General features: G+C 54.0%; 2 protein-coding genes across 4 annotated transcripts in view; one reads left to right on the top strand and one right to left on the bottom strand.

Annotated features, from left to right (window-relative positions):
• Positions 1–1,137: 1,137 nt before the first annotated feature.
• VSIG10L2 (V-set and immunoglobulin domain containing 10 like 2) lies at positions 1,138–4,772 on the top strand. The gene is made up of 10 exons (XM_034069618.1): positions 1,138–1,204; positions 1,284–1,637; positions 2,038–2,322; positions 2,451–2,726; positions 2,855–3,130; positions 3,329–3,589; positions 3,674–3,970; positions 4,047–4,349; positions 4,545–4,667; positions 4,744–4,772. The coding sequence occupies exons 1-10, from the start codon at positions 1,138–1,140 to the stop codon at positions 4,770–4,772; spliced, it is 2,271 nt and encodes a 756-aa protein (XP_033925509.1).
• A 903-nt stretch (positions 4,773–5,675) lies between these two features.
• CDON (cell adhesion associated, oncogene regulated) overlaps positions 5,676–17,578 on the bottom strand; it is a 50,831-nt gene continuing 38,928 nt past the window's right edge. For all 3 annotated transcript variants that reach the window (XM_031043428.2, XM_034069594.1, XM_031043429.2), the window contains exons 15-20: positions 16,696–16,920; positions 15,014–15,288; positions 12,731–12,810; positions 8,531–8,781; positions 7,141–8,015; positions 5,676–6,290 (exon numbers count right to left, since the gene is read on the bottom strand). In XM_031043428.2, coding sequence (XP_030899288.2) covers positions 7,849–8,015; positions 8,531–8,781; positions 12,731–12,810; positions 15,014–15,288; positions 16,696–16,920 — 998 coding nt within the window. In that variant the 3' untranslated portion in view covers positions 5,676–6,290; positions 7,141–7,848. The remainder of the gene's footprint in view (positions 6,291–7,140; positions 8,016–8,530; positions 8,782–12,730; positions 12,811–15,013; positions 15,289–16,695; positions 16,921–17,578) is intronic.

The raw sequence follows: 17,578 nt of genomic DNA, 5'->3' as shown, positions 1-17,578 counted from the left end.
GTAATCCCCAGCACACACACGGGCTGAGGGAGACTGGATTGAGCAGCCTGGGGAGAAGGACTTGGGGTTGGGTGAGGAGCAGCTCCCCATGACCCAGCTTCAGTGAGTGCTTGAGCCCAGAACTCTGCTGTGCTCTGGGGAGACCTGAGAGCAGCTCCAGTGCCTAAAGGGGCTGCAGGAAACTGGAGAGGGGCTTTTTCCACTGTGAGGGTGCTGAGGCGCTGGCACTGGGTGCCCAGAGAAGCTGTGGCTGCCCCATCCCTGGCAGTGCTCAAGGCCAGGTTGGACACAGGGGCTTGGAGCAGCTGCTCCAGTGGAAGGGGTCCCTGCCCGTGGCAGGGGTTAGAACTGGTCATGCTTTAAGGTCCCTTCCAACACAAACCATTCCGTGATTCTCTTTGCTGGATGGCCGGACCCAGAGCGTGGTAGTGAACAGAGTTCATTTCAGTTGGTGGCCAGTCACACGTGGTGCTCTCCAGGGCTCAGATGGGGCCAGTTCCAACCTGAACGATTTGATGGTTCCATGAACCAGCCAAGAAATCCCTTAAAACCCATCACTTGCCCCTAGATGGCAGCAGGGATCTGCTGCCACCATCCGCATTGAATCTAATTCCCAGGCCTCATCCCACACCAACACCCGAATACATACATGGATACCAACGTTAGGGATGGGCCGTAGCAGGCTCCTCTGTCCCCCAAAATCTTCCCGTGGGATGCTCCATCCCTCCAGCATTGCGTTACAGCGATGAATGTTTGATGGGCTGGGGCGAGCTGAACAGCAGGAGATGTAATATCAAACCATGCTCAACGCCTGGCACCGGCTTCCCCGGCTCCAAACCCTGTGGCTTTGATCAAAAAGGGGGGAAAAGCAGGTTTCCTTCTCCTTTATCCAAGAACACATTAGGGACATGGGGTAGGGATAGGTTTTCCCTGCAGGGGAAAGGGGCTTTGCTGCCATTCCTGCAGTGAGCGCTCCCGTTCTCAGCCTGAGATTGCAGCAGTAGATCCCCCAGCCCATGCCCAGGCTGGTTATCAATAATTAACAGTTAATCAGGGCTGGGCCTAATTACCCCCGAGTAACTGGAGAGGAGGTCGGGGCGGAGAGCGCAGCCCTGCTTCAGCATCGGACATGGCGCCATGGAGCTCCGCCATGCACCATGGACGGGCCCCTGGATCCTGTGCCTGCTGCCGGTGCTGGCAGGGGGTGAGTAGCCAAAAGACCCCCCCCATCCCACCCCATATCCATGCGGAGCAGAGCCAGGCTGACTCTGAGTGCATCCCAGGGCAGCCGCTGTCTGCAGGTGAGGCAGCCTACGAGGAGCAGATGGTAACAGGGGTACGGGGCCGGGCAGTGGAGCTGAGCTGCGGACCCCCAGCACGGGCCCCACCGGCCGTGGTCTTCTGGAGCTTCGTGGCGGGGGGCATGGGGCCCCCGCGGGCTGTGGCCGTGGGCTCGGGCCGGGACGTGGTGCTGGCCCCCGGTACCGGTGCCCTGGGCCGGGTGTCACTGCGCAATGGGACCCTGGAGCTGCGGGAGCTGCGAGCGGGTGCCCGGGGCCGCTTCCTGTGCCAGGGGCTGTTCCCGGAGCACAGCCGGCTCCGGGTGGGATATGGTGCTGTCCTGCTGCGTGTCCTGGGTAAGGCACGGGGCACTGCAGAGTGTGGCTGGGCTGATGGAGCACATGGGGTCTGCCACTGCCAGTGTAGAGCCTCACACGCCAATATAGAGTCCCACTAGCCAGCACAGCACCCCACTAGCCAACCAAGTACCCAACCAGCCAATGTAGTCATCCCCATCTCCTTGCCCTGGCCAACCCATTATTGGTCCAACCCATAACTGCCCCCATTAGCGCACACATAGACACCCGGCCATGCCCATGCCCACCACATCTCAGTAGCCCACAGATGCTGTCACCAGCTGCCCCAGTAGCCACAACCACACCTCACCAGCCACTTCACCCTTTGAAGGCTCACCTCTGAGTGGGACAGTGGGGATGTGGGATCACAGGAGGGCCTCTCACCGCTCGGTGCCTGCAGTGCCCGTGTCCAAGCCCTTCATCCGGCCGACGGCGGCAGCAGCGGCAGAGGGGACACCGGTGGCCCTGACGTGTGCCGTGCGGGAGGGGACGGAGCCGCTCAGCTTCTCCTGGCAGCACCGACAGCCACGGGGGGGACCCTCTGTGTCCCCTATGGGGCTGGGGGGCTCCGGGGAGGAGCTGAGTCTGGTGCCTGCCAACCGCAGCCATGCCGGGTGGTACATCTGCACCGCACGCAACGAGGTCAACAACCGCACCAGCGAGCCTGTCTACCTGGACATCGTCTGTGAGTGCAGCGGTGTGGTGCTGGCATGGCTATGGTGCACTCATGGTGCGGCCATGGCCATAAGCACTGGGATGCCTCCGTGGCCACTGCAATATGGCCATGGCCACCAAGCACCTGTGTCCCTGCAGACGGTCCCGATGAGCCGGCCATCAGTGTGGAGCCCTTCAGCCCGGAGCAGGGCAGCTTCTCTGCAGGGGAGCGTGAGGATGTGGTGCTGAGCTGCCTGGCTCCATCCAACCCTCCCAGCCGCTACGTCTGGCTCCACAACGGCTCCCAGGTCCATGTTGGCCAGACCTACGTCCTCGCTGCCATCACCCGCAGCCAGGCTGGCACCTACACCTGCCTGGCTGAGAACACCCATCTCCAAACCCGCACCCAGGCCACCATCGTCCTCACCGTCTACTGTAAGTAACCCCCAGGGGGGTGAGATGGACCAAGGCGGCTTCCCCGGTGAGGATGTGGGTGCAAGGGGTGATTTGGGGTGGGGGGGACATGATGTGGACCCCCCCTCAGCACTGGTGGTCTCCTGCAGATCCACCAGCCGGGAGCCCAAGCTGCTCTGCACTGGCCACCGGGGACATGCAGGACGTGGCGCTGCGATGCCGCTGGCTGGGGGGGTTCCCCCCGGCACGGCTGCGCTGGGTGGGCCCCGAGGAGGAGGAGGAGGAAGAGCAGGGGGTGATGGGGAGCAGCTTTTCCATGGCCACCAGCATCCAACCGGGGTCGGCCACCAGGAATGGCAGCGCCTTCTCCTGCCTGGCCTCGCACCCTGCACTGCTGCAGGGGGCTGCCTGCGGGACCACCCTGTGTGAGTGCCCCACAGACCCTCCCTGTGCCCCCCCAGCATCACAAAGCCATGGTGAGCCCTGCGATGCTGGGATGTGGCACCCCAAGGCGATGCTGGGACCTCCTGCTCCACAGCCCAGAGCCCCTCATGCTTTGGAGGTGATCTCTTTAGGGGGGGCACAGATTGAAGTCCCCATCCCAACACCTCTTCCTTCCGCAGGGATCCCGGCTGGTGGCCCCTCCTGCGCGGCAGCAGCCACCAAGGGGGATGAGTTCGTGATGCTGCGGTGCCAGTGGGAGGGGGGGACACCCCCCATCACCCTGCGCTGGTGGGATGGTGCAGGACAGGCGCTGGGTGACCCCGCACCATCCACCACCGTTGTGGTGCTGAGCACCAGCAGCAGGCTGGGGGGGCAGGATTACATCTGCATGGCCACACACCCGCTTCAGGCCACTGGCACCGAGTGCCGCCTGCGCCTGGGTAAGCCGGAGCCATCCCCAGGTGCCCTGTTCACTGCTGGGTGCCACATCCCTCCTGGTGCCATCCCATCTTATCACCAAGCAGACATCCCCGAGCTGGAGGTGGCAAGGAGCGAGGTGGTGGTGCTGGAGGGCAGTGTGGTGCGGTTGGCATGCCGGCAAGGTGGCACCGGCACCAACCTGGGTGCCAGCATGGCCTGGTACAACCCAAAGGAGCAGGAGGTGACCACGGGGCTGGCCAAGTACCACTTGGAGCAGGGAGAAGCGTGGCTCAACCTCACCATCCACGATGCAGAGTGGCCGGGGGACAGTGGGATCTACCGCTGCACCGCAGCCAATGCCGTGGGCACCGCCAGCCTCCCCGTGCACCTCCGTGTGGAACGTGAGCCCTGGGATGCGGCAGTGGGGTTGGGGGGGGGGATGTCAACCCCTTTCCATAGGGAACTATGTCCCTGCAGGGTACCCTGCCCCCCCCAACGTCACCATCAGCCGGCTGCGGTACACCAGGGCACGCACCGAGGTGCGGCTGGAGTGGAGGACACAGGGCACCGGGAATCTCACCGGCTTCGTCGTGCAGCGACGTCCAACCAAGAGACCCCCCCGGCAGGCGGCCGGGCCCTGGGAAACAGCCGCCGGTGACATCGAGCCCCACTCGCGTGACCGGCGCCTCGGGGGGCTGGACCCGGCTGTGGTCTATGCCTTCCGCATCCTGGCTGTCAACCACCGCACGGCCGGGCACCCCTCCGAGGTGCAGACGCCAGGTGAAGGGGGCTGGGGGGCTGCTCCGTGGGGCAGAGCAGGGTTGGAGATGGGCGATGGTTGCAGCCTGGTGGAGCCGAGGAGCAAAGCGAGTGGCTGTCAGTAGGTGTCAGAGTGAACAGGCTCAGGCGACCGCATTCCTTGGCCTTCCCAGGCTGCTCCTGCCACATTCCCCCCTCTCCTCTGCTCTGTTTCAGCTGAGCCCCCCTTTGAGGCCTACCCGGCGGTGACAGGGGCAGCGGTGGTGGGGATGCTGGTGGCCACTGCAGCATCACTGCTGGCCGTGCACTGCATCGCCCGCCACCGGGACACCCTCCCATGTGAGTGCTGGGTGCTGGGGGGATCATGGGGACCATGGCACACACACCTCATGTCTGTCTGTCTGTCTGTCCCCAGGGCTGCACAACCTGCTCTTCCGCACGTGAGTGCCCAAACCCCATGGGGCTGCCCCATTGCTCCTGCACCCAGCACCATGAGACCCTCGCTTGTGCCCCGCTCCAGGGCCGGTGCTGGTGATCAGGAGCCTGCAGGTATACCGGAGGATGCTGAAACAGCCACGGAGGATGGAGCAGCACCAGCAGACCCATCAGCCCCAGGTGCAGCTGCAGGTAACAGCACCCATGGGGTGAGCCAAGGGCTGAGCCACCCGCTCTGGTGACCCAGCACCTACTTGGTGGCACTGGGGGCTCTCCCAGCACCTCCAGAGCCAGCCTCAACATCAGTGGATGCCAGCGAGGATCCCCCGGTTAACGTCAGCATCACGGCAATTCCATGAGCATTCCCTGCCCTGTTCCATCCGGGAAGGGTGGACACATCCTAAGCCTCAGCTCCTGTGACACTGCTGAAGTCAAACCCCAGCAGCTGGAAGAATACCCCTGCAGAGAACATTTGGGGCTGTTGGCAAAGGGGCTTTGCTGCTTTAGAGTATTTAAAAGGTGCTCGGGAACATGGATGATGGCTCCCTGGATGCAGCGGGATTGGAAGGGGGAGAACAGGGCACAAGTCCCTGCACTCAGGCTCCATCCTTCTGGAGCTAAAATAAATCCTTTGTTACCCCCTGGAGAGGAAAACCCCCAAGGGCTGTGTTGGTAAGTGCTGCTTTGGGACCAGGCTGAATTCAGGGGGTGCAGAGACACCCACAAAGCTTTGGTGGGGTGGGGAAGGGTCCTTGTTTCATCCCAAATTCCCCCTTTTCAGGCCAAGCCACAGAGTGATGGCAAATGATGATGGTTGTGCCTCGTGTTGGTGCAGGGGCCAAGGAAAGGGCTGAGAGGTCCCCAGCTTTCCTTGCCCCATATCCTGTGGTGTGTGTGAGCAACCAGAGCATCTCCAGCCATTTCTCCTGTATTTGGTTAATAACCCACTGGGAAGTATCAAGTGATGGGAACCAACCTCACTTCAGTGCCTGTGGGGGATCAATCCCCACTCTGGCCATAAAGCAGCACCACTTCCTTTACCAAACCACCCTAAAACCCTTAAAATCCTACCCCAAACTCCCGCAAAACCGACATCATTCCAAAACGTGTCCCATTTCCAGTTCAAATTACAGCTTCTTGGGAAAATATAGTGTCTTTATGCAACGTAACTGTGATAAAGGGGCGCACGTGCAGGGTCTGACTGAAGACAGGTCGTTTAAATGGGGTTAAATCTCACTGTTTGGGGACAACAAAGTGGCCCGAGTTAAATCCCAACCATTCACCTGCCAGTCTCTGTCGGGAGCCAGGGAAAAGCCTCACAGCAGGATCTTGTGAAGGGAGAAATCCAGCGAGGAGCACATGGAGAAGGCTGGGATGAGGAGAGGAGATGATGAACGAGGTGGGAGAAGCAGGGATTTGTGGTGGCTCCGGCATAGGTGGCAGTCAAAGGCTGTGGGTTTGTGGTGTGAGGTTGAGGATGCTGGCACAGGACCACATCCCTGCAGGAATCAGGATGGATGCACAACCCTAAAGGCAAGAAGATTAATACACTTATAAATAGAATTATGGAACTGTTTAGATTGCAAAGGATGATCAGTATCAAGTCCAACATTAACCCAGCACTGCCAAGGCCACCACTGAAGCATGTCCCTGAGTGTCACATCTATACATCCTCTAAACACCTCCAGGGACGGTGACTCCAGCACTGCTCTGAGCAGCCTGTTCCAATGCCTGAGCACCCTTTGGGGAAGGATTTGTTCCTCATCTCCAGTCTAAACCTCCCCTGGTGCAGCTTGAGGCTGTTTCCTCTTGTCTCATCCCTTGTTCCTTGGGAGCAGAGCCCACCCCCTCCTGGCTCCATCCTCCTGTCAGGCACTTGTAGGGAGTGATAAGGTCCCCCCTGAGCCTTCTCCAGACTGTATCCCCCTGCTCCCTCAGCTGTTCCCCATCACACTTGTGCTCCAGGCCCTGCATCAGCTCTAGTGCCATCACATTCCGTATTATGCCATTAATTAGAACAATACTACAACAATAGGAAAAGAACCCCCAGCTCAACACTCCCAAATCCCACAGAGAGACTGGAGAAGTGTCCTCCTGGAGCAGGAATTGCTCCTCAAACCCCATTCTCTGCACCTGTACCTCAGCTCCCCGAGGGCTCTACAGCTCCAGCCAACCCAGCATCACTTCCTCCCTTCCCAGCCCGGGCTGGGAACACTGGTGGGGAACAGGCGGCTGCACGTGTCGCCTCGGGGCGGCTGTAACTGTGATTTATGCCCCACATCCCAGGGCTCTGTGCTTTGGTTTATTTACCCTCATTCAATTTGGGAAGGGAAAGAGAACCCAGCCCAAGCCCTGCAGTTAACGTGTCAACACCTACCTCATGCTGGATCCGAGGGGCGGGCAGGGCTCTTGCAGCGCGATGGGAGCTGCTCCGACACGACTCCGTTCATGGCAGAGCCTGTTCGAGCCATCACTGTTCCCTCAATCCAAGGAGTTAAAGGTGCAGCCGAGCTGGGTTTTGTCAGTGGGACGGGCTGGGTTCCATCCACACCCCTGCAAACAGCAGGGTTACCAGGCTCCAGAAGGCAGGAGCATCACCAGAGTGAGCTCTGCCTCCATGGATGCAGCCAAGGGTCACTTTTCCTATTTGTTCTTCCTGATCCACTGGATTCTTCCCAATGAGCACATGAGGATCCATGGAAAGGAGGGTTTGAGTACAGGGAAGAAGCCTTGGACCCACTTGGCTAAATCCCTGTGGCAGCCTCCTTGGGATCACTTCTCATGCTGGGAACACCCCCTGGAAGCCACACTCTGGGTTTCCCATCGTTGTTCTTTATATTATTACCATTCCTTTCTTTATACACAGACCCAGGCTAGTGTCAAAAATCCCCCCGAAAACAGGGATTTCAAGGCATAAATAATATCAAAAGGCACCCATTTTGTAAAACCAAGATACATTCACATGGCACTACTACAAAAAATAAATAGTGACTCTCTCTGGTATAGTTAACATCCCCCATCACTCCCTTTCAGCGATGCTGCTCTGCAGTTCCTGGCCTTAATGGGGACAGCGATGGTCACTTCCTCAGGTTTCCTGCAGCTGGAGCTGCCGGAGGTCCCCAGAACTGTTCAAGGTGACTCCAGAGGAACTCCATCCTGGTTTTTCCTTACAGTCCTTGGGAAGAGGCTGCAGGATAAGGGGACTCCAGCTCAGAACGTGGTTCGATGTTTCTGAGTGCACGCAGGTGTCACCTGCAAAGCAAGAGGAGGAGGGGTTGGGGCTGTCACAGATTTCTGCTCACTGGGGAAAACTCCATTATCAGATCATGGAATGGTTTGGGTTGGAAGGGAGCTTAAAGCTCATCCAGCTCCACAGGCAGGGACACCTTCCACTGGAGCAGCTGCTCCAAGCCCCTGTGTCCAACCTGGCCTTGAGCACTGCCAGGGATGGGGCAGCCACAGCTTCTCTGGGCACCCTGTGCCAGTGCCTCAGCACCCTCACAGGGAAGAGCTTGTGCCTGAGAGCTCATCTCAATTCTCCCATCAATCAGTCACAGCCTCATTATCCAGGGCAGTCAGTTCCATTTAGACACATCAACCCCAGCCACAGGCACTTGAGCATCACCCCTCCCATTTTCCGTGATGGGAAAGGTGGAACACTTAATCTTTCTCCAAAAGACCTTAATTACCAGCTCTTCTGCACTAAATTAGGCTCCCTATAGCTGTCCTACAGCATATTCCCACTTCAAAGCCCAGGAATGCCTTACCATCTGTGCAATCCAGGGAGAGTCTGCTGCTGCTGTCCCTGCAGCAGGGATGCTGAGGGGAGGGCTGCTCTGCTCTCTCCTTGCTGTCCTCCTCCAGCCGGGCACCGCACTCGGGGAGGGTGGAGGCCAAGCACATGGCCACCATGACATGGTGATTGAGAGGTTTCATCTCCAGACCGTCCTGCTGGTAACGAATGGGCACGACGGGGAGTGTGCTGCTGCTGAAAGTGCCATTGGCTTTGGTGAAGCACCTGCAGATGGGGCAGAGGAAAACCAGGGTTATCAGTGCTACTGCTTGTATAGAGTCATGATCACCATGGTTTGGGTTGGAAGGGACCTTAAAGCTCATCCAGCTCCAACCCCTGCCACGGGCAGGGACCCCTTCCAATGGAGCAGCTGCTCCAAGCCCCTGTGTCCAACCTGGCCTTGAGCACTGCCAGGGATGGGGCAGCCACAGCTTCTCTGGGCACCCTGTGCCAGCGCCTCAGCACCCTCCCAGGGAACAGCTTCTGCCTAAGAGCTCAGCTCAGTCTCCCCTCGGGCAGGTTCAAGCCATTCCCTTTGTCCTGTCCCTACAGGCCCTTATCCAAAGCCCCTCTCCAGGTTTCCTGCAGCCCCTTTAAGCAGCCCCATAAAACTGGGTTTCAGTGCCAAGAAAAAGAGTTCAGGTTGAAACACAACCAGCAAACTGAAGTACCTTGGAAAATAAATACCAAGTGTTATCAGAGTGAATGCGCATTAGAAAAATAGATGTGGTATTGTAAATATAACAGCCCCCCCACACACACACACACCCCGTGTGTAACTGAGATTTTGGCCCTGTAATAGGTGCATAAAGCTGTGAAATTGGAGTTGAACTGTTAAATCAATTGTTAGAGCCAAACTATTTAACCTTTAAACAGAAAGGAGGTGGACCTCGAGATACACACATTCCACTGCACCAAGCAGGGTTTTCCTCTGCCTCCAGTGCTCGGAGCCTTGTGAGCAACGTGGCCTCAGCAATTCCCACACCAAAGAGATCCCCAGAATCACACACCAGTGTGGTTTTATACTAACCCAGCATCATTAACCCCCAAGGTTCATCTGACCATGAGCTCTGGGAATCCATCCCCAGAATGCTCTGCAGGACAGAGATGGATTCATGGATAAACGCAGAGGGAGAGTGCTCAAACCCACTGCTCCTCCAAAATGCTTCTGCAAAGGCCGAATGGGATTCAAGTGTTTGATATGCTGCTATGGATACAACTCAGCACCAAGCATTGAGCTCAGATGGATTTAAAACCAGGACATGTTAAGCTTGGCAATCACAGTAAGGTCCTGCCCCAGCTCCAGAAACCACTTTTATCCCATTATTATCCCATTAGAGCCACGTCAATCCATAAAACCATCACGCTCGAGGGACTGTCCTACAAGCCTCAGTTTATCCTTTCACCTGAAATCATGACCAGTATTGCCAGAGCTGAAAGAGCAACAAAACATCCACAAACCAACTTCCTTGAGGAGAAACTAGAGCGAGTTTCCCTTCTGGTAGAGGCAAAGCCAACACACAGGACAAGGGGAAGAGCCACTGGGAGCTGCTTCCCTCCCAAAGGCTGCACAACCAAAGCTTCATTTTCAACCTTCTCTCTCCTATTTTGTCCTTCCACTCCCATATCCCCCTCCAAAATCATTATTCCAAGTACCAAAATACCACAGAAGCCACTGCAGAATCCACATGAAACACATCTGGTCTTCAAACAAATCCATTTATTAGTTTGCATTTCTTTCCGCAGAGGTTTCCACTGCGCTCACTTATTATTGCAAGGGCAAAAACCCCATTTGAAGTGTTTGGGTTTGTGTGTTTATGGGGGTTTCTTGTTAAAGACAGAGGTTGGGGCAGCTCTTTGTATGACTGCACGGGCTGGAATGATGTTTTGAGACAGCAGTTTGGCTTTTTAAGCTTCAAGAACCACATCTGGATGGAAAGCAGCCATCGCTATATGCAGAGCAGAGCACACATGAGCAGTGATAAAAACCCCTGCTGCAGAAAACAAGCTTTCTATCAATTCTCAGTGCTGAAATCCTATCAAAGTAGAGCTTAAACCCCCACCCCAGCATACTTTGGGTTTAAATCAGGCTGATTCTGCTATACTTGCAATGTGTATTTCAGCTCTCTGCCCAAATACAGCAAATGTGCTTGGAGACACCTGCACAAGCACAAACTCCTCTGCAGCCATCAGGGATCCAGCAAAGTGTGAGCACAAAAGCACCAGAGAAACGAAAGAATCAGTTCTCAATCTGAATGCCACAAGTGTAAACCACACTCACCCCCCTTTGTCCACAGCATCAAAGCAGGTATCCACATTTCAGCAACTCCTACCCCTGGCAAACCTCCACCAGCAGTTACAAGAGCAGAAAGTGCTAATTCAAAGTGAAGATCGAGGGATTTCACCACTGCAATAATGAAACCTGCTGCTGGAAGATGGCTGCTGCTGGAAACAGGCAGGCATCAAACACTCCAAGCCTTTAGGATTCATTTGCACCTGGTCACAATTCAAATGCCTGCTGAATCCAACCCAAACCAGCCACGACTCCAGTGGAAACAGGCTCACTGAGGAAGGAGCAGCACCAAGGTGGAATGTCCAACCCAAAACACTCACAGACTGGTGACTGTCAGCCTCCCAGGGCTGTTCTCACTCGGACCTGCCTTTCTCTGCCTCCACATGGCTGCTCTGCAGAGGGAATTGTTTGGATTTAGGGGAAAAGGGGTCATAATTCCCATGTGGGACAGGACACAAGTCCTCTCTGCGCAGGAGCTGGATAGAGGAGACAGCTCTTACCTGAACAAAGACAGGGGAAAGATTCCAGCCCCAAATTCCCACTGACTGACTTCACTGCTTTAACCCACTAGGCCTTTCTCCTCCTCCTGGCCATGCATCCTGCTCCCTGGTGTAATGCTGAGGCACGTTTCTGGTCCTCTCTATTCCCCTCTCCCATGTCCTCCTTCCATTCCCCCAGCACAGGGAATGGAATGGAGTGGTCCCGGCTGCTCAAGGGAGGTTAATGGTCCCCTCTGGGGCAAGACAGCTGTAAAGGACAACTTGTTTCCCTATCCAGCAGTCAAATATAGAACAGGGATGTGAAAACTCAAAGCGCAGCCCCTGCTGATGAGCCGCCTGGGAGGAGCAGTGAGCTTTGCAGGGGATGGAACGCACAATCCCTGCTTTCTGAAGGGAAAGAAAGGGCAATTAAAGGTTTAAATAGGTTTCAAAGTGGAAAGTAAGCTCTCAACACACACAGCATGTTCCAAAGGATGGCCATGATATATCTTGCTGACTGCTGGTCCACAGCCTGCCTTGAAAACAGTTGGCTTGTACAGGAATACCAGCTTGCTTTGCCCAGCTCTCCCCGTCTCCATCTCAGCATCACTCCTATACTTATGGAAGGAGGAAGAATTCAAAGCCTCTTGTAAGTTCTGTTTAAAAGAGACCCATAAAAATAAAGCAACTGTGGTTTCTGCTTCAGCAGCAGCTCCAAGTCAGCTTCTCCCCACGGACACCTAGAGGCAGCTGATGACTTGAGTGAGACAGAGAATTCCAAGTAGGATTGAAAAACAAGCCATGCTTTACCAGCCAGAGCACCCCAGCACATCTGATTTCAGGCCTATTTTTAGCCATTAAAAGAACCAGAGGTTTAGTCAGAAGCCTGGAATGATATTCTGTAAAACCCAATAAAATACCAGGCTCCAGCCTCAATGTAAAACTGCATTTTCCTTTATTTTCTACAAGAATCTGCTTTTCCTCACGCAAGGAGTGTATCCCACCCAGATAAACTGCTCCTCAAGGCATGAAGGACCTCAGATCCCATGTTTTACCAAGATGGGCCTTGTGAAAGCGAAGCTGCAACTGTTCTGTTAGTTGGTGTTGAAGAGAACAGCAGGAAACGTAAAATACCAAAGCCCAATTAAATCCTGTCTGACAAACTCCATATGGAATGATTTTGTTATCTCAAAACTGAAGGAAACACAGGAAATAGGGTCTAAGCCCAACCTGCCTTGCATCCCAGCCAGCAAAATGAGCTCTGCTTTAGCCCATCCCACAGTCACCAGCTGCTCTCCAAGTGACACTGAGCTCCTCCATCCCCTTAGCCAGGACCCTCTGCCCTGGCTTTACAAGGACTCCTGTCTGTGTAGACCCTGCTCTGGGGGCAGTTTTACATTACCTGTTATTGTTGCGACAGTTCCTGCAGCTGATGCACTCGGAGGGGTCGGTCTGCGGCACTGCTGTGTACATCCCACCGCCCTGCAGGGAGGCAGTGAGGAAGAACAACCAGAAATCAATCTGTGTGCACACACACGAGGCAGTTCAGCTGCAGCGAGCTTGGGGTTCCAACCCCTAATCACCTTATCAATCTTCTGATGTGGGGCTGTAAGGTGGCACAGCAACACTGAGCTATTGTACCAAGCCAGTGTGTGTGTCAGGGAAAAGTCAATAACTGCAGCTTGGACAAGTATGTGGTAATTTCCCTGGTCTGTTTTCAGCTTAATACGTTCAGGTTTGATTGACTCAACCCACTGTAAATACATTCATTTTTACCACTGATGACAGACATGAAAGCAACTTGCTGTTCGTTAGCAAGCCGGGCTCATTTGGGGAGACAGGGGATGAAATGTGCAGGGCTGATGTCACACCCCAAACCCATCCCACTTGCCTGCAATTACTCCGATTAGATCAGTTGCCTCCGCGACGTGGAGTTTCTTGAAACATGGAATATTTGCACAGATGGGGTAATGCCTTCGCCAGCAATGACTCGGGGTGAGAGGGATTTTGTGGTGTTGCTTTTGGCTGAAGGGGCCATTACAAGCGAGTCGAAATGCCCAGATTAACACATACCTCATTGTTAGGGACGCTGCGGAGCTGGGATACTGGCTGTGTTTTGGGAGAGGAGCTGGGCTGGGAGAGCTCACCTGGCTTTGGAGGCTTCAAGTGGAAGGTAAAGCCTAACAATCCCCATTCCTGCAAAACCAGGGCTATTCCTTTGGGTTTGGGGCCGCTGAGGGCAATAGGGAGCACTGAGGAAATGCCTAATCAGCCTTGATTGCCATCCTGGCCCGTTTCTCTCTTCCTCATTTAGCCCAATCAATGGAACAATAAAGAGAGTCCTAATGAGGATGAGAACATCCTGTTCCTGTGCTGCCTCACCCCGTGTGCCAGGCCGGGTCCTTCTGCATGGGAAGAGATTGCGTGACTCCGACTCTGTACAGGAGGAGGGGAAAGGAAAACTCAGCCTGGTCGTCAACGAGACGTGCGTGTCCCATCTCGTGGCACCGAGACCTGTGTTACCACATGCCTGTTTCCTTCCTTCCCCTCCATAAACCACAGAATAGGAGGGACAAAACACCAGTGCAAGCCCCGGATTGTTCTCATGGGGGAACTTTCCTCCCTTCCTAAGGGCTTGGGGCACTGGGGACTTCTGGAGTCTTTTTGGACAGGTCCAAAACCTCCAGTTTGGTGTTGAAACCAACCAAAAAGCAGCACTTTTTGCTGCACCAGCAGAGCAAAGCCAGGCTCAGGTGAAGAACCAACTGGTCTGGACTGGAAGCTGGAGTTAACTGAAGTGGCAACTACTGTGCAAGTGCTAATTTGTTGTTCAATAAAATGAAGTGCTTGTGTTCAATTACTAACACAAACAATAGCCCCATTTTTTCCCCCTCCAGAAACAGCATGGGTTATTCAGACTTTTGAACTTTTTCTTTCAGTTTTCCTGGGCAATGTTCACAGTTTTGAGTCAGTTTAGCAAGCTTGAATGCAAGCCATCTGTTTCCATAGACAATAATGAAATCATTATTCTCTCTTGGAAACGGGACGCATTGCAGCAAATGAAGTATTTTTCCACAGCGTACAAAGGGCTGGATCAGAGGCTTAAATTAGGTTTGAATTTTAGTTTGAATTTCAAACTCCAAAACTGAGCCTGTCCCAGGCACAAATAAGGGACTGAAAGGGGGGGAATTAAAGGCATTTCAAGATGGATGGGGCATTTGATTTGCTGAAGCCTCCTGCTCCATTCGTGCTTTGCCATAATTAATAGCATGGCTGAGAGTTACAGATCTGAAACAGGTGGGGGAAAAGCACGGGTGAGCCATAAAGCTGCAGAATGAGCAGCTCTAATTAAATCTATTTAACTTGAAGCTTGAGAAATACCATATGTACAAGCAAAGTATCTCAGCCCAGCCCAGGACTGAGGCATTCTCAGAGCTTACATGCTGTTAGGAGGAGGGCAGAGGCAGATTTCCCAGAGTAAGTGGAATTCTTGCTGTCATCTGATATTCTCAAATGAAAACCATGATGTTTGTATCAGGAGTATCAGCCCAGTTGCTTCCTCTGGGATAAGTCATTTAGTGGAACTGCCTGTTATCAATGGATGAGTACTTCCCCCACCCGAATTAAGCCTGCTCCTATGAGCTCTGAGTAAATGCCAAGCTTTCCACCTGGTGTAAGAGCTTACGTTCACGAGATGGTGGGGATGCTCATAGTCCATGTGCGTCCTGGACAGGGAGTTGCTATGCCCTGGGTACAGTCCAGCTCCTCCATTCACAATCCCATTAACTCCATTAGCAACTTTATGGTGGACATGAGGGCAGCCATTGCTGAGGCCACCATTGCTGATGAAGTTTCCATGGATGCTGCCATTGACTCTGCTTGTCCCAGGTAAAGTTGCGTACTCCATCATCTGCCCGTTGATATCTGCCCCTTGATAGAGATAGCCAGGAGGGTCATACTCTGCAGGAGACATCATCACCAAAAGCATGTTGATTGCCAAATGAGAGCTTAGACGAGTGCTTCTAAGAAACAAAAGACACTGATTTTCTCTTTCTACAGCTTTTGCAGATTAGCTCTAATATCCAAGTGCTTAGCATCCAAATGTGGAAATGGAAAACAGCCACATCCTGGAGAGCAGATCGGGAATGCTGGTCTGAAAGGACTCGGCTGACGTCAGCCGCTATGAGGAGCATCCTAAGACTGATCTGTATAACTGAGTCTCTGGTACCTTTTGACTTGCACAGAATACCTCTGGGCCCACTGAAGACACTGTCTTATAGTGCAAGCAGTTTTGTTTCACTTCTCTTGGGCAGAGAGTAAAAATAACCACAGGCTGTGGACTGAGTGGGGCTGAGTTCTGCGCTACAGAGAAGACTGGTGAAGAGGCTGTGCTAGCATGGGACAGCTTGGAGGGTATGGAGCACCTCACAAAGCTCCAGTGCATTTGCTCCAGGCTTCCACTTGCCAACAGACAGGTTTTCCTTATTAACACCTCTCCTAAAGACCTGGCCATTGAACTCCATTTTACTGCCAAGGGGCTAAGAGGTAACAAGAGACTCATCCTCCAAGTGCTGCAAGTTCTTTTTCTTTCCAGATATACAGGAGAGAGGGAGAGATCTGGAGTTTTAGACTCCACATATTACGATTAAACACAAGTTCTGCCACTGCAGCCAGCAGGGACCCATGCAGGTGCTTGAAGGACGGGAGCACCTCTGCTATGGGGACAAACTGATTGAAGAGAAGGCTCTGGGGAGACCTTAGAGCAGCTCCAGTGCCTAAAGGGGCTGCAGGAAACCTGGAGAGGGGCTTGGGACAAGGGCCTGTAGGGACAGGCCAAGGGGAATGGCTTGAACCTGCCAGAACAGGGGAGACTGAGCTGAGCTCTGAGGCAGAAGCTGTTCCCTGTGAGGGTGCTGAGGCGCTGGCACAGGGTGCCCAGAGAAGCTGTGGCTGCTCCATCCCTGGCAGTGCTCAAGGCCAGGTTGGACACAGGGGCTTGGAGCAGCTGCTCCAGTGGAAGGGGTCCCTGTCTGTGGCAGGGGTTGGAGCTGGATGAGCTTTAAGGTCCCTTCCAGCCCAAACCAGGCTGGGATTCTATGACAAGCTGAAGAAACTTTGCCCAGGCAGTTCACACACCACTCTCTGGGTGAAGCTGCAGCATAATTGTACAGCAGTGCTGCAGGGCAAAGAAACAGAGACACTGCTGCTCTTAATACCCACATCTTCACCTAAGGCACACCTAGAAAGTACAAGTCTCTAAAGAAATGCCAGTTGGCTTCTAACAGGAAAATGCTTCCCATTCATAAACCATGGAAGCTACCCATTTGACACTATGTTCCTCATGAAAGGAAAGCAAGAAGCACTCACTCTGCATGGCGTTCTGCTGGCGGTTCTTCCACAGGCACATGGCAATGAAAACGATGAGGATAAGGACCATCACCCCCAGGACACAGCCCACAATCAAGTAGAGCATGTCACTGCTCCGAACAGGCCCGTTGGAAGGTCCTGCTCCACTTCCAACCCTGTCAGGGGGATTTGGTGGCGTGCTCAGGTCTTTCATGGGGTATTCGGATGCTCCCGGGGTGCGTTTCACTGGGTGAAGTAAGAGACATGGGTACGTTCACTGAATGTGGGTTTTAATCATGCAATTCATTACTGCAGAGTTTGAATCCTAATGCTGCAAAAGCTTCCAAGTCAATATTAAAACCTGTGAGGAGAAGGCCAACTACCATTGGGTAATAACTATTTGCTTTGGAATACGGTTGTTATCCAGCTCGCATTGAGGTCACTCGGAACTTTAATGAGCACCAAGACCTACGCAGGGCTAGAGCTGCTCCCAGCTCAAAGGAGAGCAAATCTTTCCACTTCTGAGGTCAGGAAAAACCACAACATGCATTTCTATCACCTAACTGCTGCCAGGAGACCTGCTTTTATCTGAGCTGAACCCTGTCAGCCCCATTTTCAACCCCGTCCTATGGAAGGTACCAAGAGTTGAGCAGAAAAGCACCAAACCCAAGACCCGAGTTTAACCCAGGAATTAAATGCAGGCTCATTTTCAGCACACCACAGCTCTGATCCATTTCAACTGAACTCCTAAAAGAGGTGCCTGGCTTGGGAGTGCAGCTGGTCAAAGACACCTCCATGCAGACAAGCTGCATCATCCCCACAAGCCTGCGGGAGATGCTTTTTAAGGAAGACTCAGTAAACCCAACAGATTTCACCTTTACAATGAAGGGAGGAAGTGCTGCTC

The sequence above is a fragment of the Melopsittacus undulatus genome, chromosome 15 (genome assembly GCF_012275295.1).
Source record: "Melopsittacus undulatus isolate bMelUnd1 chromosome 15, bMelUnd1.mat.Z, whole genome shotgun sequence".
Lineage (NCBI taxonomy): Eukaryota > Metazoa > Chordata > Aves > Psittaciformes > Psittaculidae > Melopsittacus > Melopsittacus undulatus.
Note: the sequence above shows the minus strand (reverse complement) of the source record. Positions and strands in the feature narration are given on the sequence as shown.

What these genes read in the sequence shown, in the direction of transcription:
- VSIG10L2 (XM_034069618.1), top strand. Translation starts at nt 1,138, where the DNA reads ATGGAGCTCCGCCATGCACCATGGACGGGCCCCTGGATCCTGTGCCTG. An exon ending in CATCGTCCTCACCGTCTACT is followed by an intron (nt 2,727 to 2,854) that starts GTAAGTAACCCC and finishes GGTCTCCTGCAG; the next exon opens with ATCCACCAGCCGGGAGCCCA. An exon ending in TGCCTGCGGGACCACCCTGT is followed by an intron (nt 3,131 to 3,328) that starts GTGAGTGCCCCA and finishes TTCCTTCCGCAG; the next exon opens with GGATCCCGGCTGGTGGCCCC.